Here is a 24,557-nt window from a genome sequence, read left to right on the forward strand (position 1 = left end):
AAAAAAATGTCTTTAGGCAGAGGGATCATCCATCCTGTTCTTGTAGAATTTTTATTTTGCTCCCTGTTCCATGTAGAATGCAACACAAGAAAATCCACTGACAATACTCATATAAAGAGCCATACCAGAGATGGTGAAAAAGAAAGAACAAAATACAGCTAAGATGCAGTTTACAAAAAAAAATTAATTTTACTTTAAAGATATGCGTATAAGGAAAACTACAAGTGTTCATTACTTGACTACTAGGCTATACCACACTTCATGCTAGTGAAGGGACTGTTTCACTAGCCAGTGAGTAACAGGCATAACAGATGCTTATCTTAAGTTTCACTGATTACTGTAGGTTTCAAACACTGATCAAAAGCATTAAGCTGGCCATACACTTATATGATTTGGACCCTTTTCACCGGTTTCCTACGGATCAAGCCAATAAATCAGGTGAAAATTGTCCAAAGCCGATGCATGTCCCTGTGTGCATTAGATCGGAACTGGAGATCAAAAGTGCTGCATGTAAGATTTGATGGATCCGGCAGCATTTGCAGGGGATGCGGTATGGTATGCGGTCCAGCCGAGCAACCCAGCAGGCAGTTGCCGAGGTATCGCATGACCTTGAATTAGTGTATAGGGGCCTTTAGACTACTACTTGCAATACCAAATTTTTGCAGGTAGTGTAAAGCAAACTTCTTTAGGCTTAAAGCACTTGAAAGGTGATCTCTGGAGTGTCAAATAAAACTTCTGAATGCATGCTGTAAACTTTAAAATTAGGTGGAAGATGATTTTTGGTCTGGGCCTTTATTTAATGCTTTGGTCTGTAACCCTTAATTCAGCGAAGGGAAATATAAATCCTACACTATACAATGCAATCCACTGTGCAAAAAGAAAGGGTGAACCAAAATATGGTTTGCAGAGTTTGGTGGTAAAATAGCCAATAGACCAGGGAAATCTTGCCCACAAACACAAACAACCTTTTTGGATTTGCTGTTCCAAAGAAAAATATCGGCCACAATCTCCCGATATCAAGTGCGTATGCATTCTCAATAATCTGCCCAATAATTGTTTATGTTTTCCTGCCACTATGTAATCCTTCTGGAGGCTGAAGCAAAAACAGCGTGATGCTGCAGAAAATTAGCAACAGATATTGAAGAATACAATTTAGCAAAAAAAAATAAAAATCATCCTTTAGTCCAGCCAACCAAAATTATCCCCAGTGTGTACTTTGCTTAAAAGCCAGGCCTCATCACCCAAAACGATTGGTCTTGCGGCTAAGGGCGAGACAAACTACTGTAATCTCTGGCAGTACGTCCCACCAAACATTGCATACTGTATGCAATTATTACTGCACAGGACATCTGTCCTTATCAAAGCTCTCCTTTGCAATGTTTGCTCGTCAATGGACTTCCAGGTTCTAGCCCCGGAAATCCCTCTACAAATGCGCAGAGTGGCCGCAGAGGAAGATCTGATCGGATCCCTCTAGAGCACCAATACAAAAAGAAGTGCATAAGCTTCTATATGTAATGATTTTGCTAGCATTACACTTTGCATAGCAAACTCTGTGGCTGGGGTTAGGTACATATATGGAAAATGTGGTAATTTACTGCATTTTCAATTAGTACATCCGGCCTGAAATTAAAGGAAATCCCTGCAGCCGTGTTCCATAATCTAGTGAGAAGACTTCCCATAAAAGTGTTACTTTGAAACAAAGGGGTGACCCAGATGAGAACACTCTTACCCCTGGAACCTAGGAGACTAGAACAAGGTCTATGAAATCTTGCAAACTCCTAGAATAACAGTGCACGCTCCTAAAACACAACCATTTCCCAATACTAAATGAAATTAGATTCAGTTGACTGGTGGACAGATTTTTATTTCTATTTTTGAAAAACTAAAATTTAAAGTGGGAGAAGAATATGAAAGACAAAATAGCCAAAGACATTCAGTAACGTGAGCCATTAAACCTGGGTACAACACCAGGGGTTTACAGAGAATTTGTTCTGCATAGAGAGCTTATTTGTTACTTTTAACAGAGGTTATATCTGGTAGCACACATTTCTTAGGCTTCCTGAGAATTGCAGACCAATGGTACGCAGTGCAGGTGTGGGCACATAATAAAGAGACATATTGTTACTCTAACAGAATTAAAGGTTTTGTATATTTATTTGCAATTGACTGTTGCCTTTACTTCGGAGCAATAAAGTATAAAATACGAATAAAACTCCACATGCAGTATAAATAGAATTTACAGTGGATGGGGCACACACACACAGAGCTGTAGCAAATAAGTTCCAGAAAACTTTTGAGCAGAGCCTAATGCTCCATACAAACTGCAGGATTTATCGCACCACCAATATCATTAATAGGAAACAATCAATCTATGGTTCAAACACCGTACAATATCGTTAACCCACTTTCCATCACCCAAAGCCCCGAAGAACATACAGTCACGGATATCATCAGATTAGACTACATGCTCAGAAGATCGGGGCTATCATTTCTGATCCGCAGGAGCAAGAATTGTTAATGATATAATGGGTAGACAGTGACCGATATGCGCAAAATCATTATCGTGCATTTTGTTCACGAAGATCTTTTAGTGTATGCACAGCTTTAGTTTTCTGTCCTCCATGCTAATTAACACAAAACTGACATTTAACCTTAAAGAAAAAGACAACCACAAAACAGATCTGTCTGTGGGACAGTAAATGTAGATTTACAGAAGCAATTTCACATTAAAAGCTACACACTTTTGCAATGATTTGTCTATTAATAAGGGTGGAAATTGCTATATAAAAGATGTTACTTTCATTGATTTAATGAAAACTATGAATCTTCCCCATAGGATGACATACTGAACTTGCTGTAAACATACCAACAAGGTTCTGTCTTAGGAGAAGTATCACAACACAATGTACCTTTTCCCTTCTACTTGGATGATAGTAATTTTTATGCCTGACATTTAATCAACAAGGCATATATTTGCATCAGTACGTGGGAGGTTCCGTGCTGTTGGGTTCATTTATACACAAAACTGCATTATCCAGTATGTTCTTTTACAACTAGATGTAAAAAATAATGTTTAAATGGAGACAAAAAAAAAATCTATAAAGGCAGCAGCGCTCTTCTAAGACAAAGCCTTTTAATATAATCCATCTTTGTCTTGGATGGTATTTAAATGTATGTCCCCTTTTGTTAATAATGTCACTCCTGCAGTTCTTTCAGGAGTTTATGTTAAGCTTGCCACCCACTTTCCATGGTTTATGCTGATTTTGGAATTTAAATACCATGTGAAGTTAGATTAAACACCTGAACTCACAAATCCAGCAAAGCTGTTAGTGTAGCAAGAGGGGAAGGGGGCTTACTAATTACAAATACTAACTAGTAATGCCTCAAAGTTATAGATGTCCAGGGCATTTTTATCATTTAAATAAATTTACAGACTAGTTTGTTTAGGCACAAGCAAATCAAATAGAATTCTAATAATGAGGATACAAACAAAAGAGCACTTTTTTTCTTACAAGTCTCTATTCCATGGTTAAATATCGCCCCCCAGTGGACTCAGCCTGTTACTCCATGCTTATTAGTGAGTGTGCTTTGAAGCAACTGTGAATAGATCTGCCACATTAATTCAAGGTTCAAGGTTAGTCCGCATATCTTAAAAAATTTAACAGTCTGCAACTTATGCTTTGTTGCTTACAATAAAACATTAAATAAACAGATTATATTTTCAAGAATCTAATAGGATGTGAAGTCATACAATAAGCGAAGTTCATTAATTTTAATGCATCTGTACTAATGCTTTAACAGACATGAATTTTTACAACATGTCTTAAAGTAATTCCGGTTAATCAGAACAAAACCGAACTGAAGAAAAAGGAAAAGAAAGTAGAGATTTAACAAACTGCATTCTGCGGCTTTAAAATAAAAAAAATAAAACATAAAAATCTAGGAGTCTCAGCTGAAATTGTTAACGAACCTCTGCCTTAAAAATCACTTCCTTAAGACTGAATGCTCCTTTAACTATCACAGCATGGATTAAGTCTAAAGAAAGGGCAGGCATTGCTTTATTTTAGTTAAATGTCATGAGAAAGCGCCTGCTTTCTGCAGTGATAAAAAATTGACATCCTGCTGCAGCATTTAGCAGTCATTATAATGAAAAATAATGTGCTGAAAATTGCAAGCAAAATCAAAGCCTCTTACGTCTCTATGCTAAGGCTTCGGTGGGACTACGGTGCTAGAACAGAATATGCCCACAAGTACAGCAGAAAGTGTGAATATAGATTTCTACAGCGCTCTACAACAAAAGAAAAGATTCTGAGAGTTACTGTATGGAGCAGTGAATGTCAGAAGAAAACATTTTAGGCCACTTCAAAACCATTCTATTGTAGACTTCATTTTGCCCTTAAGATTATCCCAGGTGGGTAAGAAACACAAGGCTGTTCAATGTTTAATAAAGGTTAAAGGTTTGTTTTTGTTTTGTTAACATCTTCTTGGTGTGCCGGGCAAAATGTAGGAATATGTGAACAGATTTTATTATCAGAGGGAGCACTTTGTAATGAGACATTACGCTTGATGTGGCACATTTACAAGTAATTTATTAGGGTGTTTTCAGTATTTATACAGAATGACTAATGCGTGATTTGCCATGTCGCATTACTATCCGGTTATTGGCAGGTTTGTGGTTTTTCCCCCCATTCTCGCACCAAAATACTTTCAATCCTAAAGCCACCACACGTTGTTATCATAAGCTCAGAGTACATAGAAATTAATTTTGCTAAAATCTTTTTATTTGTATTTCATGACCCACCGGAATATGTTGTGCTATATAAGAAACTGTAAATAAATAAATGACCCAACCCATGTACATAAGAAAATATTTTATTTCTACCACAGTAGGGTTAAATTACCATCAGTCTTTTTGGGAGTCCTGTTTTGGCTATTTCTAGAACCAACATTTACAGCTCGGATTAAAAGATTCAACTGGATGCAGTTGGATATGAAACCTAAATGAACACATTTATCATAATGCTTTCTGTTCTTGAACTGTGAAGATATCACACACCAAAGGCATTATGATAAAACAAATGACATACAGTGAAGTGGTATAGAAGGTAAAGATGGCATGGAATGGGGGAAAGGCTGGCACGGAGTTGGGGATGTGTGGGGGGAAAGGCTGGCATGGAGTTGGGGATGTGTGGGGGGAAAGGCTGGCATGGAGTTGGGGATGTGTGGGGGGAAAGGCTGGCATGGAGTTGGCGATGCGCACAGCCTCTATTCAGAGAGGCTGGGGGCAGCTCTCGGAGCACTGGCCATGCCTCATAGCGGAAAAATAAAGGACGTGGCCTCGCAGGAGTACCACGATAGTAGGTCATGCCCCCTAATTTCGAGTGCGTGATAAAGGCAGATGTCCCTCTATCTCCAGTGTTGGGAGCTATGTATGCAGCATATTGCACATTGTGGTATGGGTCCGTCACGGGAGCAACACAGCATTTGCGATGTTTAGCTCCCCACAGCAAGCCAGCAATATGCCAAGTCACTGATGTAAGATGGGGGTGGGGTGGAGCATCATTGGGGGAAGAGGAGGAGGCAGAGCTTGGAGACAGCCTCCTCCATATTGTGAAACCGGGTTGCTTTAAATGAGTAACCCATTCACACTGCCCAGCAAATCTACACAGCATGGTCCGATTAATCCTTCTTTTAACCCAGGTCGGAATGCTGGGTTGTTGGACCCGGGAAATTTAAAAAGATTGCACAGAGACCTGGTTCAACTAGGCTACAACCCGGGATTGAACACTAGTGTGTGTGTATATCAATATCAACCCTGTTAGAAAGACTAAAAAAAAAAAAAAAAATTATATATATACATACACACACACACACACACACACACACACACACACACACACACACACACACACACAACGTAGATAAGAGCAGCACTACCGGCAAACAAACATGAGCTTTAAAGGGTGCCTTCCAGGAGTTTTGACCGCAATATAGTAGCGATGTACGGTGGCACTCACAATAAAAAAACTACACACTGCACAGGTGTATAATAACGTTTCGAGGTTTTAATACCTCCTCATCAGATCAAGAGCATCATTGATGACACTTAGTGATGACGGAAGTGGAAGTCACCGGGTGCTGCTCACGCACCTGACGCTTGTTTGCTGCTGATGTTGTGAATATAAATTGTGTTTATTTGTTTATGCTCTTGATCTGATGAAGAGGTATTAAAACCTCGAAACGTTATTGGGAGTGCCACCGTACATCGCTAATATATATATATATATATATATATATATATATATATATATATATATATATATATATATATATATATATATATATATATATATATATATATATTATACCGTATGACATAATTCCATATCGGGTACAGCTGAATTGACAAATAACCCAATTCAACTGTACCTAATATGGAATTCTGTCACACTTACCCATGATCATGGAATTTTACTGATGTTGGACATCTTGATGAACAATCTCCTCATTTGGATTCTTTTATATGTGCCTTATGAATAAACCATATTTTTTAAAGTTCTGTGAAATTTTTCAAAATGGATTTAATAAGATATAAATAATAACTGGGAGGCTATCCAATTATTATTGCACCCTCTGATAATCTTGTTTTTGTGTTTATTTTGGCCTTCACTAACAGGAGGGTTTTACCAGAGGTGCTGCTGCTTTAGCCCTGCCCTCCATTTTCAGTGCATTATAGAGGCCTCACCCCATATTATATTTATCTCTCTCTCTCTCTCTCTATATATATATATATATATATATATATATATCTCTATAATCGAGAGCGAGCGAGAGAGAGAGGGGGGGGGGCACCCCGACAATTGAAAGCCTGAACGCCTTACACGGATAGATAAATAATACACACTGGTGTGGCCAGCAGTGATCAGGGGGCATAGCTAGAGCCAGGACTGTTATTTCTAGGCAGGGCTGATATAATAGGCCCCTTCACCCTGCGGGCCTGATGCACTGGGCTGCACTAGTTTACCTCTACATTGCTTCGAGTGAAACATGAACATTGTTTATGACGAATTATACTTGCTACACTCAAGCTTGTGATTTCAATGCACTGCCCCCCCCCCCCCCTTCTTCTAGGGCAGCCAACAGTGATTTTTAGGAGGAAGGGAAGTTGTGGTTGTTGTGGTTCATGGCCGATGTTGAATACTTTTGCCACTTTTTTTAAGTGCCGGGACACGGAGCATAGCCGCCCCCCCCCCCCCCCCCAACACCCATGAAGCCTCGCCCTCCCCCCCCCCCCCCCGTGTTTTGATTGGCCCACTGGGCAATCAATCAAAAACAATGGATGACCATCGATATGTAAAAATATCGACGGTCATCCATTGCATAGTTTAGCACTATCGATGGCCAGTTGCAGAATTGCCATCCCTACCTGTCCTGCAGCCACAGGTGGGGGTGCCACAGGGCAGGGCCACATTCAGGGGTTACTGTAGATACCTTTGTCCCAGGCCCCGCCCATCAGATAGAGAAGGGAGGGCCCGGGCTGCTCCAGTGCTAAGTGCTGGGCTCCTTCTCTTATCTCCGTGAGCTGCCTTCGTGCTTAAAGAGCAGATGCCTGGCAGCTGCATAGCACTCCACTGTGTCCCGATCACTGCTGTAGCTAGCAGTGATCGGCAGCTTCAGCCCACTTTATGTATGTACATTACAAGGCTGCTGACAGTGTATGAACAGCAATTCAGTTGGAGTCTGCACGCTGGTCTCCAGCAGCTGAATTCCTGACCTCAATGACACTATTGGATTAGGACAGAGGTTCCCAAACTGTGTGCCGTGGCTCCCTGGGGTGCCTCGGGACACATGCAGGGGTGCCTTGGGTTGGGGGTCCAGGACTAACTCAAATTATTAATGGTTAGTTATTTATGAGCAAAACCAGTGCTGGTGCCTGCCAATCATAAAATGTGTACAAACAGAAGCAAATCCTGCCCTTTACCACATAAATCACCCTAAGAATCGAATATATACTCAATCTAATTAAATTTTGTTTGGCCTAGGGGTGCCGTGAAAAAAGTTCTGAAACTCTAGGGTGCCCTGATTCAAAAAAGATTGGGAACCCCTGGATTAGGACATGCTGCTGGAGGACCTTGCTGCTGCTGGCTACGCATTGATTAACCTCTTCTGTGACTGGGAAAAGGCAGTTGAGGAGCAAGGTTGGTGATGGTGGGTGCTGGATTGCTGCTTAAATAAATATATATTTAAGTAGGGGGTACAAGTTATAGTGAGAGCAGGGGCACAGCTTAAAAATAGAAATTAAGGGGTCAGGTAGCACAACTGAAATATGCAAGGGTGCATGTAGCATAGCTTCAGTTACCTGGTTGCCTGCTGCCCGCCTCTTGAACAACCAGTGGAGTTGGCAAGCCTCCATGTACCGCATGACGTAATGAAGTGGCCGCGCCATTGAGCAGACCACAGAGGAGCAGCCATCCTGGGCGGGCCCTGCCTAATTTGCCAGTCTCAGGCCCCCACAATTTTTCATGGCAGCCCTGCCACTGGGCACCCCAATCACTGTGGCCAGCAGTGAATGGGATACACAAAGATTGAAGGTGTGTGCAGGAGAGACTGAAAACTCCTTTATATACAGGCGACTGTTCTAAGATTCTGTTCCAGCAGCCGCCCAGTTGGCGTTTATGACTGGTTGAATCAGAAGTGACCATATCAGAGAAAGCCCAGCCAGATGTGGTCACATCTGATGCAGTGGTTAAAGAGACCTTGAAGATGCATCCACTGATATTAACAGAATTGACTCCAAAAACAGGCAGCAGCAACCATATTTGGCACTTTTGAGTTAAAAAGATGTTATGTCGGGAGCATGTAAATGAAATTACTATAATTGGGATGGGAGACCATTTTCATTGTTTGCATCCTGCAAAACTACCACCGCCATGTTTCAGCAGCGCAGTTTATTGGTTATGGAAAGCTTTTAGCCTGGCAATTACATATAAGTAATGCTTTTAGGTTACTACTATCATACATTACATAGTATAGATTTTCTAAACAAATTGGCCTTTTTTTTTTTTTTTTGCAATCCACACAAGCACAAAGTATAGATGAAACCGAAGCAATCTCTTTGGTGAAAAAGCATTTTCAGACACGTTCCAGTAACATGAAATGTTTAAATAGATTCCACAAAGGTGTGCGACATGTGGAAAGAGGCACAGTGCTGAGGTGTGAAGTAGCACTGTTAGTGTTACTTTATGAGGTGTTAACCAGCCTTCAGTTCTAGGTGCTTAGCACCTGCCTGTGTATCTTGCTTTATGGTTAGGTCAAATACAAAAATACGATCCCAGCCGAATCTATACCATGTATGTAAAGAATTTTTTTTTTTTAAATATTACAGAAAAATAATTGCAGCTAACCCTCTCTCACAAAGAGCAACACACATTGGCAGCTTGGAATCAACACCTTTGGAGCCTATGTTAAATTACATTTTGGTAAACAAATAAAAAGCACTTGACAAAAGTATGATGTTAAAGTATATTTATCACCTCAAATCATAGAGACAGACATTGTCTTTAGAAATATTAATTACAGAAGAAAGTAGTGATACGTTACTATGACTCACGAGGGAATGGGATCATTCGTCAGACTGCATTTAGGTCTACAAGCATTAGGTCGATTTGCATTTAGGTCGACCTGACTGAAGGTCAACATGGGCTAGGTCGACAGGGTCATTAGTTTGACATGTGTTAGGTCGACAGGTGTTAGGTTGACCTGTATAATGTCGACAGGGTCATTAGGTCGACAGTGAAAAAGTTGACATGTTTTTTTTTTTTTTCAAGCATCAACAAAGTCAACATAGCACCGCTACGCTCAGCACACTATTTGCACTAGTGGATGGTAGGGCATAAAATGACCCTGTCGACCTAAGTCATGTCAACCTTCAGTCAGGTCGACCTAAATGCAGGTCGACCTAAATGCAGGTCGACCTAGTGGTGTAGACCTAATGCTTGTAGATCTAAATGCTGTAGACAATATGACCGTATCCCCTCACGAGGAGGTATAAAGAACAGACTAGCAGAGTGTTGGTTTAAACCAGCTGCAAATATTTACAGTATTCTTGTTTTATCCTATATTGTACAGGTTTAATAGGGGCAATCGACAGGATGGCACCAAATCTCACATTATTTCATAATCATTATTACCCCTCACCCCCATCTCAACACATGAATTATCAAATGTTCCACATTTATGTGAGATAAGAAACACATTTAGGGACTCATGAGGCAGGGTTGCCTACTTTTGAAAATAATTTTCAGGGAGATTTTAGCTGGGGAGAGGGGGCGTGTCATGTTCCACCCAAAAGGCGTGTCGTGACACCTATGGGCGTGTCTGTTTTCACCCTAATTGTATCATTTTATCCCCTGTGTGATCCTGACTGTGCCCTGTGCACCCTCAGGTAATAGGGTAAATGATTCCCCTCCCCTTTCCCACATATTCTTAAAAAGTATTCCAGTGCCCCCCTCCAGCTTTATATAAATGTCTCATCTCCCTCTTCCCCCTCCCCACCGCTTCTTGGAGATCTCCTCTGCCCCCCCCCCCCCCCCCTCCCTCCCTCCAGGTTTTCACGTTTCCACTCTCCAGCTTTAGAGAAATTTGTACTCTCCCCCTGCTTCATTATTGTTTATCTCCCTCCTCCACACTGCTTCCCAAAAAATGTATGATGCAGTGGGGAGAGGAACCATTTTTATGAAGCAGAAGCGTTGGCAGCCAGGAGGAGAATTTTTATAAAGCTGAACTGCTGAAGCAGTGTGGAGGCCTGAGTGAGGAAGCTTTTTAAATCGGCAAAGAGCGGAGGGAGAGAAGGCCTTTTTAATAAGCATTGAAGCACAAGTTCAGAATACAGTCTCCACGATCATCCACCAATAAATCAACCTCACTTGCTGCTGCTGCTGCTTTCGCTCCCTGTGCTGCGCTGTATAAGGCGGCTATTTCCTACTGTACTATACGCTGCAGTACAGTCACCACGGCACTCACCAACAAATGTCTCCAGCGGACTCTCCCGCTGGCCCTGCCTGCCTTGTCCTGTGTAACTGCTGCTGGGGACAGCGCTACCCACAGAGCCCCGGGGCTGCCGGCACTTAATAGGACTGCCGTGATGTCATGACGACGCGCTTACAGAATCCACCACCAGTACTTTGGGACTCGCGCATGCGTATTTCTCTGTAGATCTTAAAAAAACGGGAGGATCAGGCCAATTTCCGTGAGACCAGGAGGAATCATCAACAAGCAGGAGACTCAGGCAAAATGCGGGAGGGTAGGCAACTATGTCATGAGGTCATTTATTAGTGAAACACTAATACAGCCTAACACCTTGAGAATTTAGTTTTCTTGGGGCAGGACAAACCTACCAGAACAGGTTTGTTCTGCCCCGAAATACTCAACACTGAATAAGCTGCCAGCTACTGTTCTGGGGGAGGTTCATAGCAGCTCGGTGGGGCTCGGGCATTCATATGTTCGGTCGCCTTAACTCCCAAGCGGCCCCAAAATTCTCCGAATGGTGATAATGGTGGCAGCAGCTGGGGAGCCCCATTGATCCGGCGTATGATCGCTGGGGTGATGACCCTTGCCAGGGAGGGGAGAGATGCAGGAATGTGTGTGCCCCCAGATGGTGGTGTGGCAGTGGTGCACAGCTGGAGGCACCACTGGCGTACACCTACTTCTCTGTGGTATGCCAGGAAATTTTCCCAGAAAGGCTGCTCCCCTTGAGTGGTGGGTTTGTCCTGCCCTGCAAAACCACCACAGAACGTTAAATATAATGTGAAATACGGAGATACTACATTTTAACCCATTGAATGCCAAGTGAATTTTCCAAAATAGGTGTGAAAATTGCCAAGCAAACATTGTAGTCATCATATTGATGATTTTTTTATTTGAATTTCTATAACAAATGTGACCGATGATAGCATATTTAGTGGATATGCTACACATTGCTCACGGAGATGTTGGCACTCACAGGGTTAATATAAGATTTACTATAATGTACTATCGCAGCAAAAAACGTATTTTAAATCCAGAAGGAATACCAGGGATGCCAGAAACAGGGAAATTCATATACTACATAACTTATACCTTAAAAACCGCAGAATCTGGATACGGTCATTGAGTCTACAGCAAGTTGGTCGATAAGCATTGGGTCGACACCGTTAGGTCATTAGGTTGACACAGGTCATTAGGTTGACACAAGCATTACGTCGACAGTTAAAAGGTCGACATGGGGTTTTTCACAGTTTTTTGAGCCGACGTGGTATTTCATGCCCTGCCATCCACTAGGGCGTGGTGGGAGAATAAAATAGTGTGCCGAGCGTAGTGAGGCACTGTGCCCGAAGCATTGTGAATGAAGCGAGCGATGCCGTGTACTGGTAACTGTGTCCATGTCGACATTCGGGTAAAAAAAAAGCGAAAAAAACCCCATGCTGGCCTTTTGACTGTCGACCTAGACTAGTGGTTCTCAAACTGTGGGTCCTTCTCAGCATGGGGTCGCAACTCCATGTTGCTGACCATCAGGCTGATGACTTTTCTAAATCTCAGTCAGTGATTCTGAAAAATCTGTTGAATTATCTGTTATTTCAGACTCCTCCCATAATTTTGTGCCTCCACAATGTATGTGCTGTCTGCTGACTACACATGTGATGTGATGACCTTCTGCGGTAACTTGCTGGGGTCCTATCATTATTTTTATTGTCTGATGGGTCCGAGATCACATAGTTTGAGGAACCCTGACCTAGACACTGTCGACCTAAAGCTTGTGTCAACCTATTGACCTGTCAACCTAGAACCATGTCAACCTTTCCCCATGTCGACCTAATGCTTGTCGACCTAATGCTTGTCGACCTAATGCTTGTCGACCAAACTATCCCATCACAGTTGAATCTAAAAATATGCAAAGTGAATGAAACTAAAAAAAGGTATTCTATAAAGTGGGGTTGGAAAAGGATAAATACATTTATGTATGCAGAAAACAAGTAACAATGAAAAAAAGACATAGCTGCAAAGTTGTGCTGTCATAAAAATAAACTGATATGAAGTTTTTATTGGTTTATTTTATAATGGTCTTCTAAATTCTGGTAAATCAAACACATCAAGACAAGACTTACTATAAAAGAGAAGTAATTTCTCCTCCTTTCATACTATTGATTTTTGCTATAAAATTGACAGCGGACATCTAAAACTTAAGCCCTGGCCCACTGATCTCTATGAATCTTCAGCAATCACGGTTTTCAAAGGGTGAGTTCCCTTTCTTTGACTTCACCTTTTTATGACATTACCTTCTATTATGTTGGTTATTCAAATCCTAATATTAATGCCCTTTGGTGTGCTGGGGGTTAAATCCCCCTCCCTTGCAGCACCTGGGGGGCATTACTAGTTTGATTGAGCAGCTCTTACATTGTGGTTTTTATATGCAAGAGGCATTTGTTGGGGCCTGCATTTGGAGGGCATGCTGGTTCCTGTAGTGCAGGGGTGGGGAACCTTAGGCGTGGGGGCCGTGTGCATAGATGTCCGATGTTTTTTTCTTCCTCCACTACACTTTTTTTTTCTGTGTCAGGCTGTGTGCAGCAAGTCTGTGACGAGCAGCAGGAGTTGCGGGCAGCCTCCCTCAAGGCATCAGTTAGGAGAAGCTACTGGTTACTGCTCTGAAGCAGTCTACTCAAAAACATACTAATATTGTATTTTTAAGTGATCTCAATACAGGTTGAGTATACCTTATTCAAAAGTGCTCAGGACCAGAAACATTTTGGATAATGGAATATTCAGTATTTTGGAATATATATATATCTCAATGAGGTATCTGGAGGATAAGACCCTTGTGTGGACACAAAATGCATTTTATGTTGTATAAACACATTAAACATAGGATATACACAAATACATTTTCTTTGTGCATCAAACAAGGTTTCAAAACATGCAAACTTTGTGTGGTATCTCAGGCACTGAATTTGAATGCTAAGCAATCATTTTCTTGCACACATTTAATGCCACTTAGAGATCATGTCCCCGGTAGTGCCAGTTACAGATCCTGTTCCCGTTAGTGCCAGTTACAGATCCTGTCCCCGGTAGTGGCAGTTATAGAGGGTACACATGGTGATATATGCACTATTTTTCTATTAAATTTTGCTTACAGAAGCAAAATCTAATAGAAAATCAAATGGGCATCGAATGGTTTCTCTACATTTTGATGCAGATTCGATGCCAATGTGCGCTCCCGTGTATTGTAAATCAAATCGAAAAATGGTCTTCGCAGGCAAGACAATATAGTACAGATCGAATGCATTTTGCATACCATTGGATTCGGATTCAATCGAGATCGAATCGCAAGCAAAATCACATCGTATGTAACAATTATTACAGATGTACCCAGTAGTGCTTTTAGCAAATAAACATATCAAATATATATTTCAGAAACTATAGCTTTCAGATCATCTGGATAACAGATATCCAGATAAGGGATACTCAACCTGTAACGTGGATTAAGTGTGTTATTCATAACATTGATTTTGGTCAAGATCGGCTCCTCACCTGGTGGGGGGAGGTCAAGTTTTGATCGCTTTAGCTCCGTCATTGAGAGCTGGAGTTGTTCAATTACAAAGTCATCCTCATAGCCAAAATTCTTGGCTAGACTCTCCTGTAGGAACTGAATTAGATCTTCCATAGTGAGCTTCATTAAGTATTCTAAACAGAAACACAACACAGTTACACACATTATACTTCTAATAACAAAGAGCATAGGTAAAGAGGAGACAAGAAAATTACTTCATTACTTAATAAGCTCAAATAACTGTAAAAGCATCATTATGGCTTTTGGGTTATTAGCATTTAATTACTTATGAATAAATGAACCGGGAATAACGTTATGCTAAATTATAAAACGTTTGGCTCTGTAGAAAACATAAAACAATGATTGGTAAATCCTAGCTTCTACAACACAGATTGTCAGTGAATGAGGCTATTTCTCAACAGTTTATCCTGAAGCAGGTGCAAAATAAAAGTTGAAATAAACCCAAACTGACCGGGACCACTTTCTGCACCAATCATATAGCACGCATATAATGATTATGTGTAGGAAACATCTTATTTTCTGCACATCACCAGTGTGGAAAAGAAATAGAAATTAAAAGCAGCCCCATAATTCAGGGAGCACTCATATACACTCTGGCAGTGGCGTAACTATAGCACCGCAGCCCCCGCGGTGGCGGGGAGGCGCAGAGAAAGTTTGGGCGCCGGGGGTCTGCGGGGCTATAGTTACCCGCTGCTGTCTCTGCCAGTACCTGCCTGCCGTGCCCGGTCCCGTCTCTCCCAGCGCTGGCTAGTGGCTCCTGCTTCTATAATGAATACAGACACTTAGAAAATGGCTGCACCCATACTGCAGACAGTTTTCTGTCTGCAGTATGGGGGCAGCCATTTTCTAAGAGACTTTTCGTTATAGCAGCAGGAGCCACTAGCCAGCGCTGGGAGAGACGGGACCGTGACGGCACCGGGCACGGCAGGCAGGTACCGGCAGAGACAGCAGCGGGGGGCACCGAGGGGAGGGGGAGTGGGGGCGCCCAAAAATTTGCGGCATGGGAGCGCAAAATAGGAAGTTACGCCACTGCACTCTGGTTATATACAAAAGATATCCCTTTGGGGGGGGGGGCAGTCTGTCGACATAGGTTGGTATGCCCATCTAAGTGTACCATGCTTTTAGAACACTATTATATTCTCCCACCACACCATAGTGGATGGTAGGGTATGAAATACAGTCTGTCGGCAAGTCGGCTAAAAAAAAAGCCTCTTCCATGATGACCTTCGACCATGTCGACATTCTGACTGTCGACCTTTTGACTGTCGACCAATAGTTGTCAACCTTTTGACTGTCGACCGAGACACTTTAGATCTAATGACTACATACCGTTAAAGCCAAGCTCTGCTACATGCAAAGTGTAACACGCTAAAAGATAAATAAATCATACTGTATAATAAATAATAAAATACATTTTTTTAAATTAATTTTAATAAAAAAAAATTCTTTGACATAATTACGAGTAACCATATATAAAAAAAACATTGAAATATGCAGGGTTATTTTAGTCAGAATTTTATTCAGAGTGTGCAGACTGAAATGTTCAAAGTGAATGGGGAAGACCAATTTTACAAAAAGTGGAAAATAAGTTGTAATGTATTACATAGTATTGGCCATGCAATAATGAAAATGCATCATCACAATAGCGTACTAAATGCAGTTGCAACTTTACAATTAAAACAATGCAGCCAATAGCAACCGCCATTGCGTAAATAAAAAAGTGGATTAAGATTACCTGCATACAAAATGCTACCTTACAAGGTTTTCCAATAAAAAACTATCGTAAGCAGATACACCAGCAGTCACACATAGAATACAGGAATGCTGTGATATCATTTTAATCAGCAGAAGCTGCTTGTGTGTCCCACATGCAACATTTTGCAAACAAGACAAATTGAAACTGGAGAAAGATGCACACAAAGGTCTGGCGCTACCAAGTGTCACATGAAGCTCACAAGTTATGTTCAACGCACAGAGGTTAGATGAATGTGGCACATCTGTACATGTACAGAAAGTATTGTATATGCCAGATTACAGTATTATCTTTATCAGATGCAAAATGCAAAACTTTGCATAAAGATTGCCTATTTATTTGTATTAAATAATTTTTCTATAATCTGCATTTCACACTCTTTGAAGAAACGGCAATGGTGGAGTTTTGCATCACATTTTATTGAAGTAAATTGCTCATGGCATTGTGCACACATGTACCTGTCATAATCAATATACCTCCTTCCCCTTATTAGCGGTTCAGCAATGCCCATAAGATTTAGCTTTTTACAGGAAGATAAAATGAAATGCACCCTCCGGGAAACATGAATAAACACATCTTGAAGCTTCAATTTTGTGTCGTGTAACCTGCCTTTATACAACATAGGAAGTGTATGCATATTTCAGTAGTAAGCGCACCGTAGCATTTGTTCCTGACACATATCACACAACTGACTCACTCTGACTTTATTAGAAATGGTAATTTTTCACACCACAGCAGCACAGATATCGCTTGTAAAACTGGTTCCTGAAAGAACAGCAGCAGTTCTCATAATTGCACACATTAAAGAGGAATAACTACACCGACACTGCATTGCCAGGTACTATAAATTATATATTTATTAACAAATATCTATCCAAACGTAATTGTAAGGGCTTCTTAATCAATCTCATTCTTACCAAGTCTCAAGTTTATGTAATCATGGTATTCTAAAAATCCCCTTATTTCCTAAGTATTTCCATTATTACTTAGGATAAATTAACAACTCTGTTGTAATAGTTTCCTGAAGTGTTCTCTGTTTAGGTTTCTCTTCAACTGTTTGCATTTCCATAAAATGCCTGTATTTGGTATCTTATCTCAGCTTTAAGCAGTGCTGGCAAATGTACAGGTACTGTAAGCTAACACAAACATACTGTACAGGCTGTCAGCGGCGGATTCAGGGGGGGCACCTTCATTTAGTAGCTGAGGACCAGGGCTTTCCAACGAGCCCAGCCCCATGTCTCTAGCCCCCCGGGAACCGGAGATATCGCCTGGCAAAGCTGTAACGTTTTCCCCATAGGATAATATGGGACCCGTCAATTCCGACCCCCACCTGGTTTCGACGGCTGCCAGTTCCCACCCTAGCATCGCAGAAGCTTATGGTTGATCTCATTCAATTTCAAATCGCTGGGCCTTCAAAATGATACCAGGCTGGTCCATATCGGTCAATCGGTTCCAGAGATATTGTGTGTAAACCGATTTTTTTATTTTTGAAATGTAATTTCATGGCTGTTCATGTTCTTTGAGGGCAGATTACTCTGGAACCAAATGTTCCAGTTTCACTGGGCCAAAATCATTCTAAGCCCACTCAAAAGTTCTTCAATATGATACTTGTGTTATGTAAATGGGTCAGTTGGTTCCAAAGATATAGCCGGTTAAATGAGAAAACTGGTTAAAGGGGGGGGGGGGGGGGGAAGGGGTGGTTTTCTCTCCCCCTCACACCAGAAAATGCAGGGACTAGGCTGGTGTAAAAGGGGCCAACCTGGGAATGCATTTTCTGGTGTGAACGACATATTATTTCAAAAAGCCGGGACCTGCAGTGCTCCGACTACAGCCAGGCTCTGCCACTGTCAGTGGCTATCTCTTCTGCCCGGCTGCGGCTGTCCCCCATTTACCCCGAGCATGTAATCCCACATAGCAACGAGCATGGAACCTCTGGCAATGAGCATGGAACCCTTGGCAATGAGCATGTAGATAAGCAACACTTATGTAGCATAATTTTTAATAGGCATTATGGTGTTTGGCATAATACTTAATGGACATAATGGCGTGTAACTTAACGTGTAATGGACATTATGGTGTAAATGTTTAATGCGCGCCTTTGGTGGACAATGTCCCTGTTTATGAAGCGTATTGTGAATTTTGGCTCAATCCGTGTGGCATTTTGTGAATTTTGGCTCAATCCGTGTGGCATTATGTGAATTTTGGCTCAATCCGTGTGGCATTATGTGAATTTTGGCTCAATCCGTGTGGCATTATGTGAATTTTGACACAATCCGTGTGGCATTATGTGAATTTTGACACAATCCGTGTGGCATTATGTGAATTTTGACACAATCCGTGCAGGGTCCAGGTCCGACATGCACGTAGCGCGCATCGGACCCAACGGCATGTCACACACAGCCGATTTGGTCCGATATCAGGGCCCAATAAGTCGGAATCGGCCAAATCAGCTCAGTGTATGGGGGCCTTAAGAGTATTATTTACTAAGACTTGGAAAGTGATAAAGTAGACTGAGATAACCAGCTAACTATCTCCTGTCATTTTTCAAACACTGCCTGTGTTACCATATAGGCATATAGATATTGTTTTATACCATCATTAATGTAATGTGATTTTAACCATAGTATATATTATGTATGTGTATATAAAAATAGGAATAGCTTAATAATTAGGACATCAGAGTTTAATGTTTAGACATCATAGTATAGCTTTTGGGTTTACTAAATAATATGAATGACCACTTTGTAACATATCAAATGCAACAATTAATTTAGGAGACAAAATGTCTAAGGCATACTATTAAGCAGATATAGTGTTGTTACCCTCCCCAGATATATCTATATTTATTAAGTAAGCAATGTATACACTATGGGCCAGACTCCAGCCATCTGGTTTCCTTTCTGGAGAATGTAGCTGCTAGTACATCATCCAAGTTACTTTGCAGGACAGACAAGACACTATTGTATTTTGACAACAGGAGTGTAAAATAGATTGATGCACAGGAAGAGCCCAGAAACAGGCAATGGAGATTACCACTAGCGTCCAGACAAGCAGGAGACCCTGTCACCATTAGCATCCATAAATTTAATAACGTCATGAGAACAGGGAACTTCAATTCATGTATTTGTGATATAAGGAGAGAGATAGAGTAGACATTCACTCACATTCGCACACAGACACACACGGACAGTCAGCAAGAAACCTATTCAGTGAGTCAGGAGGAGAGATGTGAGACACGAGCAGGAGAGAGGAACGGAACCTAGAAGCGATGGGCTGGAGTGAGTGAGTAATCATGGTAGATATAAATGTTCAGTTGTTGATAAAGTTATGGAATACTGAAGTCTACAATTTATGTTAGTTTTATAGCAGTCTTAAGTCTGTCAATTGTTTAATGTTGTTTTAGGTAATATAAGCAAGGAGGCGTATATAAATATATATATAATAGCATATACATTAATTACTGTGTTACAATTATTCTGTATGGTTTGTTTGCCTATAAATAAAATCCTCCAATTGGAGCTAAAATTACAAGTCTCGAACTCTCATATTTGGGGAATCAAATTATGACAAGTACTCTGCATATTGTATTGTAAGGTCTATTAGAATATAATTGCAGATGTCAAATATATATGTTATTATATCAATACCAGATATAATAAATATATTTTATATAATATTTTAATCTCAATAACCCTTATTGGGATAAGAGAGATATATGATCCCTAAAATAAAACTCTACAATGGCGACCACGAAGGGACTTGTACATTTTGGTATCTGATTGTATGATTATAATATTTATAAGGAGTAGCAGATGCGTGAAGCTGGCTACCTAACCTACAGAATCACAGTGAGGATGTATCTAGGAAAACGTAATACTATTGTGTATTTTTATCTTGCATTGTTTGTAGACCTAGAATAACGTATTGGTGAAACAGAACTGATATTCCATTGTTACCATTATCTGGGAGTGCACGCTTAGATATTGATAATATGGCATTATTCAGAAACATTTTTAACTAATACTACATTTACTAGGCTCAGCACAAAGGCTGGTTAGCCTGCTGACACATTGCAAGATCACAGTGGGGTATGTTACTAAATAGGCACTTGATAATTGTAAAGCCTAGAATAAATAAACAGTGGAAATGAGCATTTCCAAATAAATTAAAATTAGTACCAGATATTAGAGTTAACTTTGAGAATCCGGACACTCTCATTGGGAGGATATCTTGTGTACAAAAGTATAAATACAGCATTGTAAAATAAGTGCAATGTTGAAAATGAAAAGAGTTGCTGTAGCATTTAGGAAAATGCACAGAGCAGCGACTTTAGAAGTTAAGCAGGAATGTAAAGAGAAATCAGGTTCACGTCTTAAGAGCGCATGCCTGAAAATGAATGCAAATGTGAATTCCTTCTTAAAATCCCTAAAGGTTAAGAAGTGTACTCAGAAGAATTCTGAGACAAAAGTAAATTTTCTGGTAGATTGTGAACAAACTGCCCAGATCTCTCAGGAAGGGATCACAGAAGCACCCAGCAAAGGTGTTAGGAGCAGGGATGAGACCACAGAGGGGCTCATTCACAAACAGACTACAAAGTCTGAAATGGTCACAGATGCTAATCAGGGCTCTGTAATAGAGAGAGAACGTAATATTACTACAAATAAGGCAGGAGCAATGAGAGATGTCCCCTGCACTGTTTTGATTAAGGGGGGAGATCAGTACAATAAGGAGAGTGATTCTGCAAAATCCACACTCATAGTCCCTATTGTGACAAAAGGAATTGTGTTGCCCTCAGGGAAAAGGGAACTGGCAATAACCTTGTACACACACACTCCAATTGTAGGTAAAGTTGTCACAGAATTAAATGAGCAAATGTATTCAGCCACAAATATGTCTGAGCTGAGCAATGGTATGAATTTGAGCATGCATGATCACACAAAAGGTTCCACCATCTCTGTAACCCCCACACAGCAGTTAGAGACATCTAGTGATGGAGCAAATGTCCACAGTCTCTTAGAGAGACCACATGCAGAGTGTCAATCTGTGAACACCACACAGAAGTACAGGAATGCTAAAAAGCATCACCAGGATGAGAATGTTTATATGTCCTGGAGTCCTAACCATTTTATTTTAGGTTTGGTCAAACATGAAGCCCCCGAGTCATACCAAGCATATTTAACCAGTTTTTCGCCACACGAGTATATTTTTCAGAAGCTCCAAGTTTCCAGACTGAAGAAACTCGCAGGACCACCAAAAGCAAATCGAGAAAAGATGCATCCTGGCAATGACAACAGGGAGTACTGTTCATTTACTTTATAGATTAAATCTAGTTATTGGGTGGTGTAAGGAACTGCCACATGTTTAAATGGATACAAGATCCAGATTAAATGTAACCTGCATCATACTGTACCTGCAGCAAAGTTTATGTTGTCAGTAACACCTCCTATTACATAGAGGAGAGAAATGGTACAAACCAGAAAACATGGCCAGCAATGTTGGACCAGTAGATCGCACAAAAGATATAGCAGCATTGTCACACCAGTTTGTAAATAGCAATAATAGTAATTGTATTTCTTTTTGTTTCAATTTTAGGTTACAAGTTCTACACAGCAGCTTCAATACTAATGGACGCAAAGTTTTAAAGAAAGCCCCAAGTCGCAACAACAACCTCTACTAAACCTTTTATTGCTGCAATTATGCAAAGAGCCAGTACCTTGCACAGCTTGTGTTTGTCATCCAAGGAGAATCCACAGTAGCTCTAAAAAAACTGTCACATGGACAAAAATCAAAGGACTTTTTTTTTTATTAGTTTCTTTTTCTTTCTTCAGTCCTTCAGAGAAGGAAAAGGTTTAAATACAGCAACTATTATTTGTTTTCTGGACACATGGACAAAATCCCCTTTTCTCTTCTTCAGGAGAAGTTCATTAACCCCTCACTACAGCAATCATTGTTTGTCAGGACACTGTGACACATGGACATTCCATTTACAGTGTGCTTTATTCTAACCACCAAGCATGCAGAATCCTTTTGTACATACATTTTTAATTGCCGATCAATTCACACATATGATCTTCATTCTTATGTAACTGTATATACCTTGTAAATATTTTATTTTTTCTTCATATTCTTCATATGAGTATATGCTGATTATATATACGCTTCCTTCTTAAAAAGCTTCAAACTAATTTAAATATCAGACAAAGAATGGTATGCCTTACATCAAATTGTAAAAGAGAAATGTTTTGTTAGTTGTTGAGATGGACCAATCTCTTAATACAGACATAACCAAGTCTAAGAGAATGAATAATAGCATAGATGGGATATTGTAGTTATTTTATATGCACATGGCTGCATATTACACAACACTGGATGGCATTCGATATAGTCAAGCCCATTCTTAACAGATATCTAATATTTGTTTGAAGCAAAATCATAGTCATTTATTGTATTGATAGGATGTTGTCATAGATACGTTAAATCAAAATATGTATTGATAGGATGTTGTCATAGATATGTCAAATCAAAATATCATTGTTAGTTATAGGATTTAGCTGGTGTATGGTTATTTTAGTTTAAGATAAGATAGCATATAGGAAGGTAGGTAAGAGATCAGAGACTGAATGGTAAATTATTATTCAGTGAGGAAATTTAGTATAAATGGAGTGGATCCTTTAGAATCTACCCCAGACATTTACCTGCCAATGCCTGAAGATAAATGTTCTTACCAACCAGTAAGGCAAAAATACTTGGTTAAAGTTTCAACTGCTGTATTCAACATCACAAACTGTTTTGTTCAACACAACGAGGTTGGGGTTAAAGAGAGACATGGACACTTATCATGATTGCAGCGCGATAATCTTAAAGGACGCACAAGGACACTTGTCACGATCACAGCGATAATCTTAAAGGACGCACAAGGACACTTGTCACGATCACAGCGATAATCTTAAAGGACGCACAAGGACACTTGTCACGATCACAGCGATAATCGTAAAGGATCGTAAAGGACATACAAAGCAAACTCGCTAAGGACTGCATTAATGAGGCTTATCAAAGGCACTGTGTTTTGCAAAACTGTGGTGAAGAAATTTATCAAGACCACAGCCCTCCAAGGGCCACACAAGTAAAGCCACATTTCAAGCAAGTCAACAGCCTCTATACATGTAAAGCAACATGTCAAGCAAGTCAACAGCCTCGAAGAAGAATTCTACTTCTACGTCCACCATACTGCAAATGTAAAGTGTCTCCAAGAACTGCAACTCACACAAGTGACAGCCCTCAGCCAGGAAATCACTGTGAGCAACAGTACAAGGAAAGTGTCCTCACACATCGACCAAACAAGATCTACAAGGCAAGCCGTGGCGTGGCATATAACTGGCTGTAGCAATGAAAATATTTTCCTCATGAATACTGAATATAAATAACCTCTGTCCCTGGTCAAATTTAGTTATTATAGGGTAAAAGAGGTTAATTAAATGAAGGATATTTCATACCAATGGTTAATTTATGTTTAGGATAGTTTGAAAAAGAAAGTTTGGAAATATATATGAAGCAAGTATGGTAATTTACTGTGTGACCAATCAAAATAATTTCTCATGGTCACAAGCGGGGGACTGTTACCATATAGGCATATAGATATTGTTTTATACCATCATTAATGTAATGTGATTTTAACCATAGTATATATTATGTATGTGTATATAAAAATAGGAATAGCTTAATAATTAGGACATCAGAGTTTAATGTTTAGACATCATAGTATAGCTTTTGGGTTTACTAAATAATATGAATGACCACTTTGTAACATATCAAATGCAACAATTAATTTAGGAGACAAAATGTCTAAGGCATACTATTAAGCAGATATAGTGTTGTTACCCTCCCCAGATATATCTATATTTATTAAGTAAGCAATGTATACACTATGGGCCAGACTCCAGCCATCTGGTTTCCTTTCTGGAGAATGTAGCTGCTAGTACATCATCCAAGTTACTTTGCAGGACAGACAAGACACTATTGTATTTTGACAACAGGAGTGTAAAATAGATTGATGCACAGGAAGAGCCCAGAAACAGGCAATGGAGATTACCACTAGCGTCCAGACAAGCAGGAGACCCTGTCACCATTAGCATCCATAAATTTAATAACGTCATGAGAACAGGGAACTTCAATTCATGTATTTGTGATATAAGGAGAGAGATA

The 24,557-nt window shown here is 40.3% G+C and overlaps 1 protein-coding gene across 4 annotated transcripts in view; it reads right to left on the reverse strand.

The window, feature by feature from the left end:
• USP6NL (USP6 N-terminal like) overlaps nt 1-24,557 on the reverse strand; it is a 225,014-nt gene that overhangs the window by 7,620 nt on the left and 192,837 nt on the right. For all 4 annotated transcript variants that reach the window (XM_083183410.1, XM_083183412.1, XM_083183409.1 and 1 more), the window contains one exon: nt 14,563-14,715. In XM_083183410.1, coding sequence (XP_083039536.1) covers nt 14,563-14,715 — 153 coding nt within the window. The remainder of the gene's footprint in view (nt 1-14,562; nt 14,716-24,557) is intronic.

This window comes from Crinia signifera, chromosome 4 (assembly GCF_055691185.1).
Source record: "Crinia signifera chromosome 4, ASM5569118v1, whole genome shotgun sequence".
Lineage (NCBI taxonomy): Eukaryota > Metazoa > Chordata > Amphibia > Anura > Myobatrachidae > Crinia > Crinia signifera.